General features: G+C 43.2%; 1 protein-coding gene across 2 annotated transcripts in view; it reads right to left on the bottom strand.

Annotated features, from left to right (window-relative positions):
* XPO6 (exportin 6) overlaps window positions 1–18,891 on the bottom strand; it is a 98,264-nt gene that overhangs the window by 62,618 nt on the left and 16,755 nt on the right. The window contains exons 4-7 of one of the 2 annotated variants that reach the window (XM_089659983.1): window positions 16,306–16,418; window positions 10,065–10,262; window positions 9,704–9,863; window positions 6,713–6,790 (exon numbers count right to left, since the gene is read on the bottom strand). In XM_089659983.1, coding sequence (XP_089516109.1) covers window positions 6,713–6,790; window positions 9,704–9,863; window positions 10,065–10,262; window positions 16,306–16,418 — 549 coding nt within the window. The remainder of the gene's footprint in view (window positions 1–6,712; window positions 6,791–9,703; window positions 9,864–10,064; window positions 10,263–16,305; window positions 16,419–18,891) is intronic. The other variant, XM_089659984.1, reaches the window with a different exon arrangement.

The following is an 18,891-nucleotide window of genomic DNA, read 5'->3' as shown; positions in this document are numbered from 1 at the left end:
CTTAATAAAATATTAAATAAAAAAAAATAAAAAAGCTACCATAGCACAGGGAAGGTTTCCTACCATTGCTTTCACTTATGCGTTTGCTTCCTAGTTTTATTTGCGGTTTCTAGAAAGCACACCCTTCATTAGGAACATATGCTACGGCCTATAAAATGCACATTATAGAAATGGTATAGTTCATTTACCATGAACACATCTTGAGGCTTTTTTTTTTTTCCCAACATTAGCCTAAAGTCACTTTTCACATGACATTTTTACACGTTTCCTCTTCTTTATCTTTGGTATTTTATTCAACTAAAAGGCTAGGTTCACACCTTTGCCTTGCATTAACAAAAGCATGTTGCCTTAATGTGTGTTGTGTTAGGGCGGCCAATTCTTTTAAATGGACTCCCTTGCACGCTAAAAACCACACTAAAAAGGCAACTTAACATTTTTTTTTTTTTTTTGAAAGGCAGAGCACCCTTGTGCACTACAGTACACTAAAAAACACATGTGCATTAGCAATGCCTGTTAGAGTGCTATTAGGAATGAACGGAACCACAACACACAATGCATGCCTTTCAGCAGCACACAGGTAAAAACTCAGCCGAAGACTTTGCATGCTTTGCGTTTGATGCACTTGGAAAAGCCTGTAGCTTTTGCACCATGTCAGGTTAAATTGGAATCATGCCATTTAAAAATGAACACTTTGAAAACACATCAGATCTCAATGAGGAAAAATATCATGCTAGATATCTATACTGATATGGACTGGGTAATGTTTTAGGAACACAAGGATGCCCCATCGTTTGATGGAAATGAAAATGATCGACCTACAGAGGACTAAATTCAAAGACACCCTGAAAATCAAAGTGAAAAAATGATGCAGCAGGCTAGTCCATTTTGCTGAAATTTCATTGCAGTAACTCAGAATGGTCCTCAGTAGTTTGTATGGCCCCCACGTGCTTGTATGCATGCCTGACAACATTGGGGTATGCTCCTAATGAGACGATGGATGGTGTCCTGGGGTTATTTCCTCCCAGATCTGAACCAGGGTATCACAGCTCCTGGACAGTCTGAGGTGCAACTTGGTGGATTCGCATGAACTGAAACATGATATCCCAGAGGTGTTCTATCGGATTTAGGTCAGGCGAGTGTGAGAGCCATTTAATGGTATCAATTCCTTCATCCTCCAGGAACTGCCTGCATACTCTCACCACATGAGGCCGAGCATTGTTGTGCACCAGGAGGAACCCAGGACCCACTGCACCAGTGTAGGGTCTGACATTGGGTCCAAGGATTTCATCCCGATACCTTATGGCAGTCAGGGTGCCATTGTCTAGCCTGTAGAGGTCTGTGCATCTCTCCATGGATATGTCTCCCCAGACCATCACTGACCCACCACCAAAACGGTCATGCTGAACGATGTCACAGGCAGCATAACGTTCTCCACGGCTTCTCCAGACCCTTTCACGTCTGCCACATGTGCTCAGGGGGAACCTGCTCTCATCTGTGAAAAGCACAGGGCGCCAGTGGTGGACCTGCCAATTCTGGTGTTCAATGGCAAATGCAAATCGAGCTCTATGGTGCCAGGCAGGGAGCACAGGGCCCACTAGAGGATATCGGGCCCTCAGGCCACCCTCATGAAGTCTGTTTCTGATTGTTTGGTCAGAGACATTCACACCAGTGGCCTGCTGGAGGTCATTTTGTAGGGCTCTGGCAGTGCTCATCCTGTTCCTCCTTGCACAAAGGAGCAGACACTGGTCCTGCTGATGGGTTACGGACCTTCTACGGCCCTGCCCAGCTCTCCTAGAGTAACTGCCTGTCTCCTGGTATCTCCTCCATGCTCTTGAAACTGTGCTGGGAGACAACAAACCTTCTGGCAATGGCATGTATTGATGTGCCATCCTGGAGGAGTTGGACTGCCTGTGCAACCTCTGTAGGGTCCAGGTATCGCCTCATGCTAGGGGTTTCCTTGAGTAGGGAAAAAAGGTCAGTGGCCTCTACCTGTAAAACAGTTCCTATTTTGGGGGTCGTCTCCCTGTTGCCCATCTATTGCACCTGTTAATGTCATTAACACCAAAGCAGCTGAAACTGATTAACAACCCCCTCTGCTACTTAACTGACCACATAATATCCCAGGAGTTTAACTGACTTGATGCTATACTCTGAATAAAAAGGGTTTCTTTAATTTTCTTGACCAGTGTATATTGCTTAGACCTCATTCACATGGGCATACCGATTCATACAGAGGCCTTCTTCACCCATGTAGGATGCACAGGTTTTACATGCAGACCTGTGTAGGCAGCTTCTTTGAATCAACAACAGGTGGCGAGATTCATGGACCTCCACACACATACTGAAATATGCATCCATGTGGGTCCAATGCGCGGATCAGAACGCATCTGTCCTGAATGCACACTCCGGGATGCACATGGAGATCCGTGCAGGTCCATGTATCTGGCTGCCTATTATTGATTTGAACAGGCTGCCTACATGGGTCTTCAAGAACACCTGTGCATCCTACACAGCTGAAGATGGCTTCTTCACAAGGGTGTATGGATTAGTACGTCTGTATGGATGAGGTCTTAAAGTGTTACTAAATCCACAACAGTAAAATCAGTCTGTATATGCAGTAAAGCATGCTTGTTATACTCACTTTGGAACCCAAGGGTTGATCCTCCACATTGTGTAAAAAGGCTGTTTGATCCTGTCCTCTCTGATCCTCCCCTTCTTCTAGTCTCCAATCCATCTGATAGTACAAAGCCCTAGGAGGCATTCTGCACATGCTCAGTTTGGTGTTTATTGCTATAGATTTTTTTATTTTTTTTGGGAAGGGTGCATGTGACCGGCACAAGGCCAAACAGCACTAAGCAGAGGATCAGGGGTCATGCAGCCTCATAGGACAGTCAGAGGAGGATGAAAACTCCTCCTACATGTTTTAACCAGTGCTTAGCCAGAAACGGATAGAAGTCACAAGACTGCTACATACCGCTGATAAGAAAAGTTCATTAGCAGTTTATACAACTAAAATAATTACCATTTCCATGTTCTGTGTACCGTGGGACACCAGATATAGCGGGTTTAGGAAAACTTAAATTCTAATATGCTCCACTGCTATCAAAACTGTGTGTGAATACAAAATATTGCAGGAATCACTTCTGATAAGGAGCCTCTTACAAAATCCACAAGTGGAAGTGGCAATGCACAGTCCTTTCTATTCACAAACTCATTAAAATGAGCATGTTACAGTTTTCTTACACATGTGCATATATATATATATATATATATATATATATATATATATATATATATATATATCAGAAACTGCCATGCCAAGTCTGAATGCCCCAAGTCTTTTTGCGCTGTGGAAGTACCCCTCTGATGCTGTAAAGATCAGGTCTATATTACACAAGGAACTACAGACACTTTTGTACACAGGAAGGAAATAGGCAACACACACAGACATTAGAAGATCTCAAGGGGAAATGTCACACGCCGGAAGACAGAATGGAGGAAAGCGTAGAAAAACTAAAAACCAAATCGAAAGGAGCGTGAAGAATGAATGACATATCACACAAGCAAACAAGACATGAATTTTATCCAACTACACCCAACTGCTAAATGTGAAGCTGAAAGATCTACATACAATTTGTTTTACCTCTTAAAATGTTTGTAAAGCAAGACACCAACTCCTACTGTGCTGTATAAATACAAGGGGGTAATGGGGACAAAACTTTTCTTACACTGTATTGCTCCAGGTTCGGAGGTTTAAATAGTGACTACTGCCACACCGGTGACAACTACACTGAGCTTTGCTTTCTTGCTTTTGGTTAGAGTAGGAACAGGTTAAAACCCTGCCAGTTTCTCTCTTGCTGTCTATACTCGTTGGGGAGATTTCTCTTTATTTCCTGTCCTGGAGACACAATAGGCTGTGACAAGAAATTACAACAAACTGAAGGCGCAGTTAACAGAAGAGATCTGCGGACCGGGGTCTCCAGCACAAATGAAAGGTGAATCTAACAAGAGGGGACACAGACCGCAATAAAAACCTGACAAGGGCTCTAAATCTTTCACTATCAAAATTATGGGAAAATAAAAACCAAGCAACTCCCAATGGGAAGAAAGGGAGGAGGTTGGGGGGGGGGGGGGGGGGAGAGAGGGCAGTCAGTCACTCAAAAGGTCAATACCTACAGTTGTGTTCAAAATAATAGCAGTGTGTTGAAAAAAGTGAATAAAGCTCAAAATCCTTCTAATAGCTTTTATTTCCATACACACAAATGCATTGGGAACACGACACATTCTATTCCAAATCAAAACATGAAGAAAAATAGATCAAATTTGTGTTGTTCCTCTAAAAAAATTTAAGAAAAGTGAATATTAGACTGTTCAAAAAATCGCAGTGTTTGTATTCTTCTTTACAAACTCAAACATTCACTATATAAACTGAAAAATGTTTGAAGATTTTGCTTTCCTTTGAATCACTTAATGAATATTTGGTTGTAGTCGCACTGTTTCTGAGAACTGCTGTACATCTGTGTTGCATGGAGTCACCCAACTTCTGGCCCCTGTGATCAGGTATTCCAGCCCAGGATGATTGGACTACATTCCGCAGTTCTTCTCTATTTCTTGGTTTTGCCTCAGAAACTGCATTTTTGATGTCACCCCACAAGTTTTCTATTGGATTAAGATCCGGGGACTGGGCTGGCCACTCCATAACGTCAATCTTGTTGGTCTGGAACCAAGATGTTGCACGTTTACTGGTGTGTTTGGGGTCGTTGTCTTGTTGGAACACCCATTTCAAGGGCATTTCCTCTTCAGCATAAGGCAGCATGACCTCTTCAAGTATTCTGATGTATTCAAACTGATCCATGATCCCTGGTATGCGATAAATAGGCCCAACACCATAGTATGAGAAACATCCCCATATCATGATGCTTGCACCACCATGCTTCACTGTCTTCACAGTGTACTGTGGCTTGAATTCAGTGTTTGGGGGTCGTCTGACAAACTGTCTCCGGCCACTAGACCCAAAAAGAACAATCTTACTTCCATCAGTCCACAAAATGTTGCACCATTTCTCTTTAGGCCAGTCAATGTGCTCTTTGGCAAATTGTAACCTCTTCAGCACGTCTTTTTTTCAACAGTGGGACTTTGCGGGGGCTTCTTGCAGATAGCTTGGCTTCACATAGGCGTCTTCTAATTGTAACAGTACTCACAGGGAACTTTACACCTTCTTTCATCTTCCTGGAGCTGATTGTTGGCTGAGTCCGCGCCATTTTGGCTATTCTTCTATCCATTCGAATGGTAGTTTTTCTCTTTCTTCCACGTCTTTCAGGTTTTGATTGCCATTTTAAAGCATTTGCGATCATTTTAGCTGAGCAGCCTATCATTTTCTGCACTTCTTTATATGTTTTCCCCTCTCCAATCAACTTTTTAATCAAGGTACGCTGTTCTTCTGAACAATGTCTGGAACGACCCATTTTCCTCAGAATTTCAGAGAGAAATGCACTGTAACCAGCATGTACATTTGCTGCCTTTCTTCCTTTAATAAGGGCAATAATTGCCACCTGTTTTTCAAAGAATGAATGACCTCACTAATAGAACGCCACACTGCTATTATTTTGAACATGCCCCTGTCAATTAGTGATTCAATGACACAGAATCAGCAGCATGCATGTCATGACTGTTGGGTCTGTTGGATTTCTATTCCTCTACTACACCTGCTAGGAAATAATTTTCCATGTGGAAATATCATTTCTACCAAAAACAGTGACTGATCCGGATAGTGATGTCTGACGGCTATTATTTTGAACACAACTGTATCTTTTGGATGCTGCCGTAAATGTAACTTGGAAGTAGCATACCACATGTTCGCTCCATAAGATGCACTTTTTACCCCCACCCACAAAAAAAAAAAAAAAAAAAAAAAAAAAAAGTCTTATGGAGCGGCCAGCCTGGTATTCCCGCTGCCGCGTTAGAAAACCGGGCTCTGCACAGTAGAGCAACTCGGCTCTACTGTGCAGAAGAACCTGCTCCTCAGTCCACTGGTGTCCTGCTTTCACTGGCCATCCTCTCTCCTTTGCGCCGGCATCTTCAGTGTGGGCACCCGGCTGTGACAGCTTGCGGCTTCACTGCCCACGCGCAAGAAGCGCTGCACTTTGTGAATGGCCCCGTAGTCTTCTGGGACCTGTCACGTATCCCACAAGACTACGGGGGGGGGGGGAAGGGGTCATCGGACAACTCCGCTGAAGTGGGAGCAGGTACCGGTCAAATTTTTCTTGTTTCCCTCCTCTAAGATTTAGGTGCGTCTTAAGAGAGCAAAAAATACGGTATTCGTTCTATAACTCAACTAGGACACTACCTGCATGTTCTTCCTGTGCGGGTTTCCTCCAGTTACTCCAGTTTCCTCCCACCCTCCAAAGACACAATGAAAGGTTCATTGGCTGCTGATTAAAACGGAACCTAGTGTGTGTGTGCACACGCGCATATATCGTATGTATGTGAAATAGGGACCTTAGATCGTAAGCTCCTTCAGGACAGGGACTGATGTCAACGTACAAATAAAGAGCTGCATAAATTGGTGTTTTATAGATAAAGAGCTATCACTTTACATACTGCTTCAACTGCTGACACTGCCCTGGAATGTGCAGAATACTTAGAAAGACATTGTAAAACAAACTAAAAGAAGATCAAGTAGGAGGACTGAAAAATTGGTACGCATATTTACCAGCATCCGAAGCAGTGGGAGAAGGGGGAGGCGTGGCTGCAGTAACACTGTGCTTATCCCAGATACTCTCCAGCACACCTGGGAGTGAAAACCAGGCAAGAATTCTACAATTAAAATCTACAAAATTACAGAACAAAAATAAAAAATAAAATCTGTCAATAACAATGCAGACTGTTCTCGCTCAAGACTGCCCATTGGTAAGGTTTTCATACAATGACTCTGTAGGACTGAGGTCATAAGACCCACAGCATAAGCGCAGGATTCCTAGGATAAACCTGTTGTCTCTAAGATTGGCTCAACTGACCTAAACCTAGGAATTTGCAGGCACCTCTATGCTCCAGATTTTATCCTTAGTTTCTTGAATACATTCCCCAATGCTATGCGCTATGACCGTCTGTTTTCTAATTGTGCACGCCAGAGGAACATGTCAAAATCACCTTCCACTCTAGGCATCCCCTAATGCCATTGAGCCTGGGTTCACATATATGCGGTGCGGTATATCTTATGTGGAACAGACCGCATTCCTGTGCAAATAACATGCGATTTGTGTGCGGTGCGATTGGAGCCATACATTTTGTATGGCTCTAATTGCACTGCACCCGCACCAAAAAAGGCGCAGGACCCTTTTTTTGGTCCGCACTAGAATCAGATCACATGGGTATTCACACCTATGTGATCCGATTCTGCATGGGTATTCACACCTATGTGATCCGATTCTGCATGGGTATTCACACCTATGTGATCTGATTCTGCATGGGTATTCACACCCATGTGACCTGATTCTGCACATCGCACCACGTTTAGCAGACCACTTTCGGGGTGTTAACATACACACCCGCAGTGGTTCGCACGAACGGGGTGCAATTCTGATGCAGTGCAGAATTTGCACAGAAAATGCTGTGAATTCCACACCGCAACAGTGTGAACCAGAGTTCACGGTTTGTGTCCTATGCAGGAACAGGAGTCATGCCGGAGCTCCCTCCTCCGGGCATCTCTCAATGCCAAGTGCAATGGCTCTCAGTCTTATAGAGAGACATTTACTCCAATAGGACACGACAGATCTCCCTTCTTCCTAAGGTATAGCCCAACACTTTTTTGTGAGATCTCTCTATCCTATACATAGGGATATGCACTGCAGAAAGACGTCATATCGCCTTCCTTATTCATGCGTCCCTTGATGCGATGTGCTAGGTCTCACTGACCTATACAGAGAAGCTTGCATAGGAAACATTCAACAGCCTGCACCCTATGACTAAGTGCTTCGCACGAAACGCGTCAGTGTAAGGGGCTACAGCATCCTGACGTCCTGCCGCCGTTGGCGGCCATCTTTATACACATGGTCAGTATTTTGGTTTGTTCTTTCCTTGTATGTTTTGCACCTTTGTTGGAATAAATACCCTACTGAATGCAGTATCACGCTATGTGGCATTATTCTTGGGCTCTCTGCGAGTTTCACCATCCACAGAGGCCAGTTTAGAAGTGTCCTGAGACAGTGATACCATTTGAGGGGTCCTTAAAGTCACAGGCGCAGGAACCGGACCATACCTGGAAGAGATTGTTCTGGCTGACCTGATGAGACTATTATGATCTCAAATGCGTTTTGATAGCGCACTTCTGGTGAGTGCGCAATTCACTTATTTATTATCTTTTCATCACATCACCGGTCATTCCTGATTTTAAGGAACTGAACTCCTAGAATTAAGATCTGATATGACCTACAAGTCTACAATTTGGATTTATTCTCACTGACTCACCTTTCGAACCACTTACCTGTGGTGGAATACTACCTTTTGTACCTTAATAATATTGTATTTATATTGTAGTATTGCCTGTCTCATTATACTTTACTTATTCATATAACAGCGCTGCAATATTTCCTATATACATTCAATACTACATGTTATAATTCCATGTCCTAAGTGAGCACTGCAGATGGGCATGCCAGCACTTTCCAACTCCATGCATCCCTCAAAGCCTTGCATTATGAGAAACATATATCACAGATGAATATGCTAACACTCCACGGACACAGATGCAAAGCAGCATGCCACAGCTCCAATCTCGAGAGCAAAAAGTGAAAGTTTGCATACTTAGTACCCTGGGGCCAGGGACTCCCAGGACTGCACACCAAACATGAAAAATTAACATTTTTATTTCCATTTTGGACAAAAAAAAAAAAAAAAGGAAGGAGAAATATAACCCGTGTCAGTTTTTTTTGGTCATCTTTGTCCCATTGCTGATGTTTCTATTCACTTTCTGTCCTAAAACTGCAACAGAAAGGGAGAGGAAATCCCTCCAAAGCAGGGAAATCCCTGGTAGTCACCAGACCTATTGTTCCTATTGGAAGACTTCTCTTCTATTCCTCTTTTGGTGACCACTAAAATTTGGGATTTTCTTTCACCTACACTGATAACTGTCTACAGGACAAATACACAGAGGGACACTGACAGAAATAGACCCCTGACAGGTGTGCTAAGCTCTCTCCACTATATTCAACATAGTTTTACTTTCAGTTATACTTGAAAGAAAAACTAAAATTGAAGTTTATAAAAAAAAAAAAAAAAAAAAAAAAAAAAAGGGACAGTAGCTTAGTAGTGTACACTTCTGTTTTGCAGCACTGCAGTCTTCAGTTTGAATACGGTCCAGGATGCTATATGCACGGGGTTTGCAGGTTCTGCCGCTGCTTGATTGGGTTTTCTCCCACACCCCAAAGACATGCTGGTAGACGGTCTTAATTGGCCCCATCACGTGTGTGTATGTACGTGTGCAAGCAAGATAGGGACCTTAGGAGTGTAGATTGTAAGCTCAGAGGATCAGGGCCCTCCTAACCCTCTTGTATTGAACTGTATTGTTGCTGTATTGTCTCCCGTTCCATTGTAAAGCGCTAAGCAAACTGTTGGCACTATAAATCTTGTATAATAAGTTGTGAATGAACAGAATGTAAAGCTGTCGCCATCATCAGGAATCCGAGCAAAATTCAGTGAGGCTTACCTGTTAGCAGACCCAGCACTGTTGGCACTTGATCTAGCAGCAGCTTGCGAAGTTCCTCTTTCCTGGCCACACTAAGGTCCTCCCTAGGACACGCCAACTCCTCAGATGCCGTCTTTAACATTATGAGCCCCAGCGGTGTGGTGCTGGGGGTCTGGATTAGCTAGAGAAGGGGAGAGAGAAATGTCATTACATGAAGAGCATCTGAACAGTTTTTCAGGATTAATGCCCTAAATGACTGAAGCCACTGAACCAGCATTATAACCAGGCATCTAAAATTTTCAGATGTTAGCCTTCTCAGAGAGTTTGCTTTAACTAGATAGGTGACTTAATAAAAAGATCCTTGCATTGTTTTTCTTCTCACCTGTAAGATGTTGGTAAAGAAGTCATGGTAGAACATTGGCCAGTCCTGTCTGCCCATATCCACTATGACCTTGCACAGCTTGTTGCAGATGAATCCTGGGAGAGTCTTGTGTTGGGTTAGTAGAAGTTTGGGTAAGGAGCTACGGATCTCCATCTTTTCCTCTGAAGGGACACCCAGCCACATCTTGTTGATCAAATTCTATTAATCCCCAAAAAAAAAGAAAAAAAAAAAAAAAAAAAAAGTAGGTAAATCTTTCTATTCGCCAAGCAAATAAACTATGTTATCTTTATAATTTGCTTTAATCACGTCAAATGTATTTATTTTCCTAAAAATTGCAGCTTTGGCAGACAAAACAGAACTTTTACGGCTATGCAAAATGTATTCTTTTCATGGAAGGTCAACAGCTAAGCCTTCATTACGCAGACAGAAGTGCCACATGACTGTCATAAGGAGGTCAGGGTTGTCTGACGTGAGTTCTAATTGACAGCTGTACTTTACCATCTCTTTGCTATAAGAGAGGCAATATGGTGACACTCAATGGGTTAACAACTGGGCCTCTGGGTATAGATTGCAGCAGAGTATCTGTTTACCACTTGTGAACCAATTAGCAGATTATGAACTTCTATTTGGTAGCAGTTTCTGTGGGTACCACCAAGGGAAGCTGTTGCTTTTATGGGGTAACTGGGCTAGGAATTGTGCGTCAGGCTTTGGGCTTTTCTTGATGGCATGAGTTTGACATTCATTTGAGATCCTTCCAAGATCATTTAGAATGTGACAGGTGCAGCGGAGCACCTTCTGAACTGCATTTGGCCTGGTTGTACGGGTATGTACGGGTATGCAAAAATCAATCTGAAGCAATAAAAAAAAAAAAAAAAAAAAAAATAGGATTTTGGTGCTCACCACAAAATCCTTTTCTTGGAGTCCACTGACAAACCATGGCAGTCACTCACCTTCAGGTTATACTGCTGCCTACAGGTTATGTTGTGCTGTAAGCCAGCACAGTATAACCCGTCAATCACAGCCAGTAAGCCAATTAGGAGAGGGAGGGGGTGGAGCCAAGTTGCGACTGTGTATGTGAATGAACATGCTGAGCTGCAACTCAGGAGCACTCCTGCGCAGGGGCCCCTAGAGCAATCTGCTTGCTGTGGGATCACCCAACAGGAGGGAGGGTCCAGGAGCACCAGCAGGAGACCCAAGAAGAGGAGCAACTGGACTGCTCCGTGCAAAACCATTGCACAGAGCAGGTAAGTATGACATGTTAGATAAAGTCTTGTGTTTTTTTTTTAAACAACACTAATGGTCAGGATCTTTTTTAGTGCAGAGAGGAAATTGCTGGTCCAGACCTAGTCGCAGGAAAAAAAAAAAAAAAAAAAAAAAAGAAGGACTCATTGCAGAGAGAAAAGTACTAGGGTATAAGCCCCAAGATTCACACCAAGTTAAGTGTGCCTTCCGTGTCTGATGATAGACATTCCAGAAAGTAGCCTTCTTGGTCTTTAACATCGTAGGAATGAAAGATTCAGAGATGTCTTAGTCTCAAAACCTGGACTTCAACAGCCATGTCGTTAAAGCAGGCAACCATAAAGAAGAATGGCAGATGTATCCTTGAGACAGAAGATCAAAATGACCTGGCAGAGGCCCCAGGAGCATCTGCCAGAAGTCTTAAAAGACGTATTATATCAACCTGGGCCAGTCCAGGGAAAGAATGATCACCAAAATGACCTCCATCTTGAACCTGCAAAGCAGATAGGGAAGAGGTTTTAGGTGAAGAAAGGCATAGATCAGGGTGTACTGATACCACAGAGCCCCCAGAACATCCACTGCTTCTGCTAGAAGATCCCAGTACCTGCAGACAGACCTGCCCAGTTTGGTATTAAACCTGAAGGCCAGGAGGTCCACATCTGGTGCTCCCCATCTTTGACACAGGCCCTTGAACACCTTTGGGTGCAAGGATCAATCCCCCCAGTCCAGACACTGCCAAGCTGAGGTAATCTTCAACTGTCTACAATTGACTACATCTAAGATATACAAGGCAGACAAGGCAGGAACGTGAAGTTCTTTCCAGGACAGGATCCGATCTACCACTTTTGCTGTGGTGAGACTTCTGGTTCCTCCCTAATAGTGGATGTATGCCACGACCAAGGCATTGTTTGACTGAACCCAGATTGGATGACCTTCCAGCAGGATAGCAAGGTGCTGGTGAAAGGTCTTTGAATGTGCAACTTATAAGAAGCACGGTCTTACTTAATACTGATAGTCCAATACTTCTTCATCCCCGTTCACACTATAACCCGCATGTGAATCGCACAGAAACTGCACCGCATTCCTGTTACATTTTGTACACATTGCTACATTCTCAACCACATAAGTAAGCAAACATCTTAACCCCATGCAACATTGTTATCATATACAGTAGATTACCTGTGCTGATATTTTATTATTTATTTCAGATATCTCTATTGCGCCATCAATTTTACGCAGCGTTTACACATATATATTGTACATTCACATCAGTCCCTAACCCTCAAGGGGTGTACAATCTAAGGTCCCTAACTCATATTCATACATACACATACTAGGGACAATTTAGACAGGATCCAATTAACCTACCAGCATGTCTTTGGAGTGTGGGAGGAAACCGGAGTACCCGGAGGAAACCCACGCAGGCAGACTGCTGGGATTCGAACCAACAACCAAAGTACTGCCAGGCGTAAGTGCTAACCATTTAGCCACTGTGCTGCCCCATATTACTGTCTGGTCCAGAGTTCAATCTTTTGATACTTTTCAGATAACCACTCACTAGGACGCAATGGATAGGTTTTGTGTATATATAAAAATGATTTATTTTTAACTTTGGTCTTTAATATAGTTTATTGACAATTTTCCAGTATAATTGGAAGTTGCGCACACATGATTTGATACACCAAAATATATGCACATATCAAATATTATAACATGCGAATTTACTATATGAGATTCTCTGTTCCAACTTCATGTGTTTCTGGTCTTAAAGTGGTCCTGAAGACTGTGTTCAGCAGCCCCCCCAATACTTACCAGTGATGTGCACAAGTGCCTCAGCTCTCCGGGGACTCTCCCTCTTCACTGGCTGAGACAGCGGTGGGAGTCATTGGCTCCCACTGATAATCACAGCCAGTGATCCAGTAAAGAGAGAGGGGTGGGGTCAAGCTGCAGCTGTGTGTGTAAATAGACACGCAGAGCAGCAGCTTGAGAGTGAGCCAACCTGGGTGCCCCCATAGCATTTGGCAGATGGGAGGGGCCAGGAGGCAGGCAGGGGAGCCAACAAGAGGAGGATCAGGGCTGCTCTGTGCAAAACTACTGCATAGAGCAGGTAAGCATGTGGTGTTATTTTTTAGTTTAAAAAATTGCCTTTAATATCACTTTAGCATTATACATACGGAGGTTATCAAATGTATTTTTTGTTTACAGAATACAGATTTTTTCTGAATCTATACCTAATGCAATAAATGTCATCAGCCATGTTTGTTCTTTTAATAGTACTGCAAATCAGACATTGATAATGATCATACCAGTCATATATTTATAGTCCTGGAGAAGGATGACTTTTACAACCCCCAAGACGAGAAGGCTTTTCCTTGCCAATCACACACACACACACACACACCTTATACTGGACTTCTAGACATATTTTATTTTATATGTATATTTTCCTATAGAAAAATCTACGGATGTCCTAGGACAAACAGGGAAGCGAGTTGACTCAAATACAAAAGAAAAAAAAAAAAAAAAAAAAAAACAACAACTGACAAGTGTTACCCAGGACCCTGCATTTGCTATATCCAGTCTCCCACAGTACACATAACATGGAAATGCAATTATTTTAATAAATATTCAGTGAAGCCTACCCCACCCTCACCTAACGGCCATTCATGGCCCTGTGCTGATCACATGCACTCTCCCAAGACCCCCCCGGAAAAAAAAACAAAAAACCTATAGCAATACACACCAAACTGAGAAAGTGCAGCTTGCCCCCCAAGCCTCTGTTCTATGAGGAGATACTTAGGAGACACTGGAAGAAGGTGAAGATCAGAGAAGTCAGGAGAGAAAACATAATTTTTACACAATGCAGAGGATTAACCCCTTAGGTTCCACAGCAAGTATAACAAGCATACTTTACTGCATATACAGACTGATTTTACGGTTGTGGGTTTAGTAACACTTTAAATGCACATCGAGTTATCCAAAGTTAGGGATGTTAGAACCAGTCAAAATGTACGATTCAACTATATTCAGATATCTATTCTTCTCACATTGACAGGTCTCAGCAGACAGACCGTGTCTGCTGGAGCCCCACAGATATTAAATATTTTGCCAGTTAGGCTAAAAAAGGCTGCATGGAAGAAAGTCTACATCTATTGACCCTACAAGTCAACGTTGTCCTTAAAAAGCAGAAACCAACAATCTTGAGGGAATATTTAATGCACCAAGTATAGGTCTGGATCATGTAGTTCTTGTGTTCTGAATTGCTTCCACTTTGGATTAGTACATGTTCGCACTGGGACGGGGAGCCAAGCACCGCTCACTTCTGCACGGGACCGATAACAGATGTCTGTGCCGGTCAAGTTACACACTTCACCTGACATGAACCTGTTAGGAGGCCTCAGAGTGGAACTTGCTGTTGAACTGAGCTGCTGGCTCAAAGTTATAGAAACAGAAAAAATCCCCGCACATGACAAGCCCGATACGGAGAAGCCCTGCTAAAGCATGATAGAGTTACACTTTCTATTCAACAAATGAAACGATCTAGGGACACACTAGCCACAGGAGGAGTAGTTGATGAGCACCTCTATGTCTACATCCCTGTGACATGCAAGTTGCTACCTGAAAAAACAGATACCACTGCCAAAGAGTGCAGCCAGGCCCCTGCTGATTGACCCTACAGGGGTTTGATAATTGGGGGGAGGCTTTGCCAATAGCTATTCATGGCGAGTCATCAGGAGGCTGGTGGTCTCTATTCTTGCAGCCAACCCCTTGATAAGCTGTGGCTCATTTGTGTATCACTGGGGGTCGACCACAAGAACCTGGAAGAAACAGCCAGCTCCTGGTGACACCACTGAAGAAGGTGGCGACATAGGACCAGGTATGCTAGATCCCTACAGGCAACCATTGGATCACTTGATATGCGGATAGGCTTTTTGCAAATAACCCAGTGAAAATGATATGGTAATAGTGGTGATGATGGTGGTGATGGGGGTGGGGATTCCTGACAGCCTCTAATTAATATTTCTAATTGGCCTTGTCACTTGACCAGAGTTCTGTAGGTGAGAGACACACTTGCCACAGGAGGAGTAGTTGATGAGCACCTCTGTCTACATCCCTGTGATATGCAAGTTGCTACCTGAAAAAACAGATACCACTGCCAAAGATTGCAGCCAGGCCCCTGCTGATTGACCTAACGGGATTGATAATTGGGGGGGGGGGCTTTGACAATAGCCATTCATGGTGAGTCATCAGGAGGCTGGTGGTCTCTCTGTTCTTGCAGCCAACCCCTTGATGATAAGCTGTGGCTCATTTGTGTATCACTGGGGGTCGACTGCAAGAACCTGGAAGAAACAGCCAGCTCCTGGTGACACCACTGAAGAAGGTGGCGACATAGGACCGGGTATTCTAGATCCCTACAGGCAACCATTGGATCACTTGATATGCGGATAGGCTTTTTGCAAATAACCCAGTGAAAATGGTATGGTAATAATGGTGATGATGATGGTGATGGGGGCATGGATTCCTTTCTGACAGCCTCTAATTAATATTTCTAATTGGCCTTATCACTTGACCAGAGTTCTGTAGGTGAGAGACACACTTGCCACAGGAGGAGTAGTCGATGAGCACCTCTGTCTACATCCCTGTGACATGCAAGTTGCTACCTGAAAAAACAGATACCACTGCCAAAGATAGCAGCCAGGCCTCTGCTGATTGACCCAAGAGGGGATCGATAATTTGGGGGGGGGGGGGGGGGGGGGGGGGGGAGGTTTTGGCAATAGCTATACCCCCTACACAAGGGTAACAACCCTGTCCCGAACTGACTAGTGGTCTTAGAGTAGTGTAATCCTATTAAAAGAAGTGGATGATCAATCTACAGGAACTTTTTGCACATCGATGAGAAACTAAAGGCAGACCATTTCAACATTGTTATGTAACTGTGATTGCTGCATTGCACATTTTTCTATTACAAATTTGACCATAATCTACTATCCTAAGGTCTTACCTCAAAGACGCTGAGGCTGTACATCAACACATAGTCATTGTGCGAGCTGGACAGGAAGTAGAAGCAGAACCTCCAGGCTCCAAGCTGCTGAGCAAAATTATTCAGCAAAGCCTCTGTAAAGAGAATTTGAAAATGTCAGAAAGACAACTTTACATTTTCTAAAACACAAAGTCTTCATTTAATTTTTCGGTTTATTTTTCATGTGGATCTACTGTGCCTCTATTGGAGCCTTGGCCAAAAGGATTCCTTACCACAGGGTCCTTTAGCTTCAGAACACACCATGGGCCTCAATAAAAAGGTGTATAAAATACACAAAAAGGGTTTGGGCTGACTGCAACAACTTGTAGCCTCCCTAGCGGTCTGATTATGTCAGTATTTCTGTACTCAAAGCGGTACTTTTTTTGCATGGAAATATGTAGTTTTTTTATTGTAGGCCTGTAATTCTTAGGAATAACTCACTAAAATCTTTCCAAACAAGAGTCTAGTAAACATCCCGGGTATGTTAAAATTTGAAACATGAAATCATAAATTATAATTTAATAATCATAAAAAATAATAAATGTAATTCAATAATATAATCAAACCAAACACACTGAAATTTGAAATATAGCGCCAAGTTCGCACATCACTGAGCAAAGTCATAAAATCGTTTTCAGTGTCTGATGACGAATTTCCCCACGAATCATTATCACTCAATTCTGCAAGTGGATCTGATTTACTAACGCTGTTCTCTAGCCGGTCTAAAACTGCTTTTGACCTAAAAAGGGACACTTTTTGGATGCCATGGACTTTTCTCAGTTTCCAGGCAGAAAGAACAGTAAAAATGCAGGCAGGGCACAGGACAAAGCACTCGGGACAAAATGTATGTGAAATGCTTTGATACAGGAATGTTATACTATGTGATTTTAGTGTACTTAGTGAATGTCACTTTTTGGCCTTTTTTTATTTCCCGCCAGTTCCGTCCCCCGTACGTCCCGACGCTAGCAGGGAACGGAACCCGGAAAACAGATGCCGGTGTCCACCGGAGGACATTGCCGGGGACACTGCAGGAGGGACATCGCGGGAGCGCAGGACAAGGTAAGTGCAGAAGGGATCCCGGAGCAATGCCGCAAGATATTCCCGAATGTAGCTCAGGGTTACCGCTTGTGGTGCTAAATCATTACCCCGAGCTACACTCAGGAATAACTCCAAGGAGGTTAATAAGGAGAAAATGGAAAAATCTGCTTGGCTGTTTTTAGAAAAACTGACCAAGCCCATTCTTTCCTCGTTGATGCCCTAAATATTTTATTTGCTGATAAAAAAGGAAACAAAAGCAAACTGTAACCACATGAACCAACCAGGATCTTATTTGGTTTCAAAAAGACATTGCCTGAATACTAAAAAGACATTTAAAAAGACACACTAGGGTGTAGGAAGGAAGAGAGCGCCACAACTGTTTGAATAGGTCATTAAGTCTTTCCTGCGATATAGCAAAATCACATTTTTGGGGGAGGTCAACAATCGCCCTTCATCAACGCTAAAGATAATTATAAATACATTTTATATATAAAAACACAAAAAATAATTGATCAGAGTTGGTATACAGAATTTCCCAGAAATGTAATTTCCTACATGTGAGATTGGCTTACTGATTTTTCCCACAAGTCTACACTGAGGTACAAGTCAAAATTTAGGCATCTTCTGCAATAGTTATATTTTTGGTGAGAACGTCCCCAAAGGGAGATTTACTTCTAAAAAGGGATGAAGGCCCTATGACTTTCCTTATTAGAAGACTGCAAGTATATCAGCTGATCAGAACCAATGCAGAAACTCCCATTCATGAATTAGCCTTGCGTGCCAGATGTGGTTTTCGCAGTGCGGTTTCTGCTGTGACATGTGTGAACTGAATGAGATTTCTGAGGGGACTGGGCATAGCAGGAGATGAATTTTGCACCCGCACTAAACTGGCACAGGACTTTTTTGAAAAGGATCAAATTTGCACTGCATATATGTGAACAGGCCTCATTGGAAATAATGCTTTGACATTACATGCGAATCTGTTTTTCTGAACGCATCTGATCCGCACAGAATTTGCAGCAGTGTCAACTGGCACTCAGCCCGAGTTCACACTGATGTGGTAGGGCACATCGCATGTGATTCGGACCGCATTCCTGCGCAAATAACATGCGATTTTTGTGCGGTGCAATTCGAGGCATACATTTTGTATGGCTCAGATCGCACCGCATTCGTAACAGAATAGTGCAGGACCCTTTTTTTGGTCCGCACCAGAATCGGATCGCATGTGTATTCATACCTATGTGATCCGATTCTGCGCATCGCACCGCGTTTTGCAAAACCAGTTTCAGGGGGTTGTTAAACACACCCGCAGCGGTTCGCATGAACGGGCTGCGATTCTGATGCGGTGCGGAATTCGCACAGAAACCGCTGCAAATTCCGCACCGCATCAGTGTGAACCCGGGCTCAAAGATATTGAAGAACATACAGCTTAGACACAGAAGCAGGTAGGACTCTGCTACAAAGTTTGTTAAAATCCTTGTACTCAAAACACAGAAAATGCTGTACAATAGACCCTCAAACTATGTGCAG

The sequence above is a fragment of the Staurois parvus genome, unplaced genomic scaffold (genome assembly GCF_062004578.1).
Source record: "Staurois parvus isolate SC_StPar_1 unplaced genomic scaffold, SC_StPar_1.0 ptg001193l, whole genome shotgun sequence".
Taxonomy (NCBI): domain Eukaryota; kingdom Metazoa; phylum Chordata; class Amphibia; order Anura; family Ranidae; genus Staurois; species Staurois parvus.
This window is presented reverse-complemented; position numbering and strand designations above follow the sequence as displayed.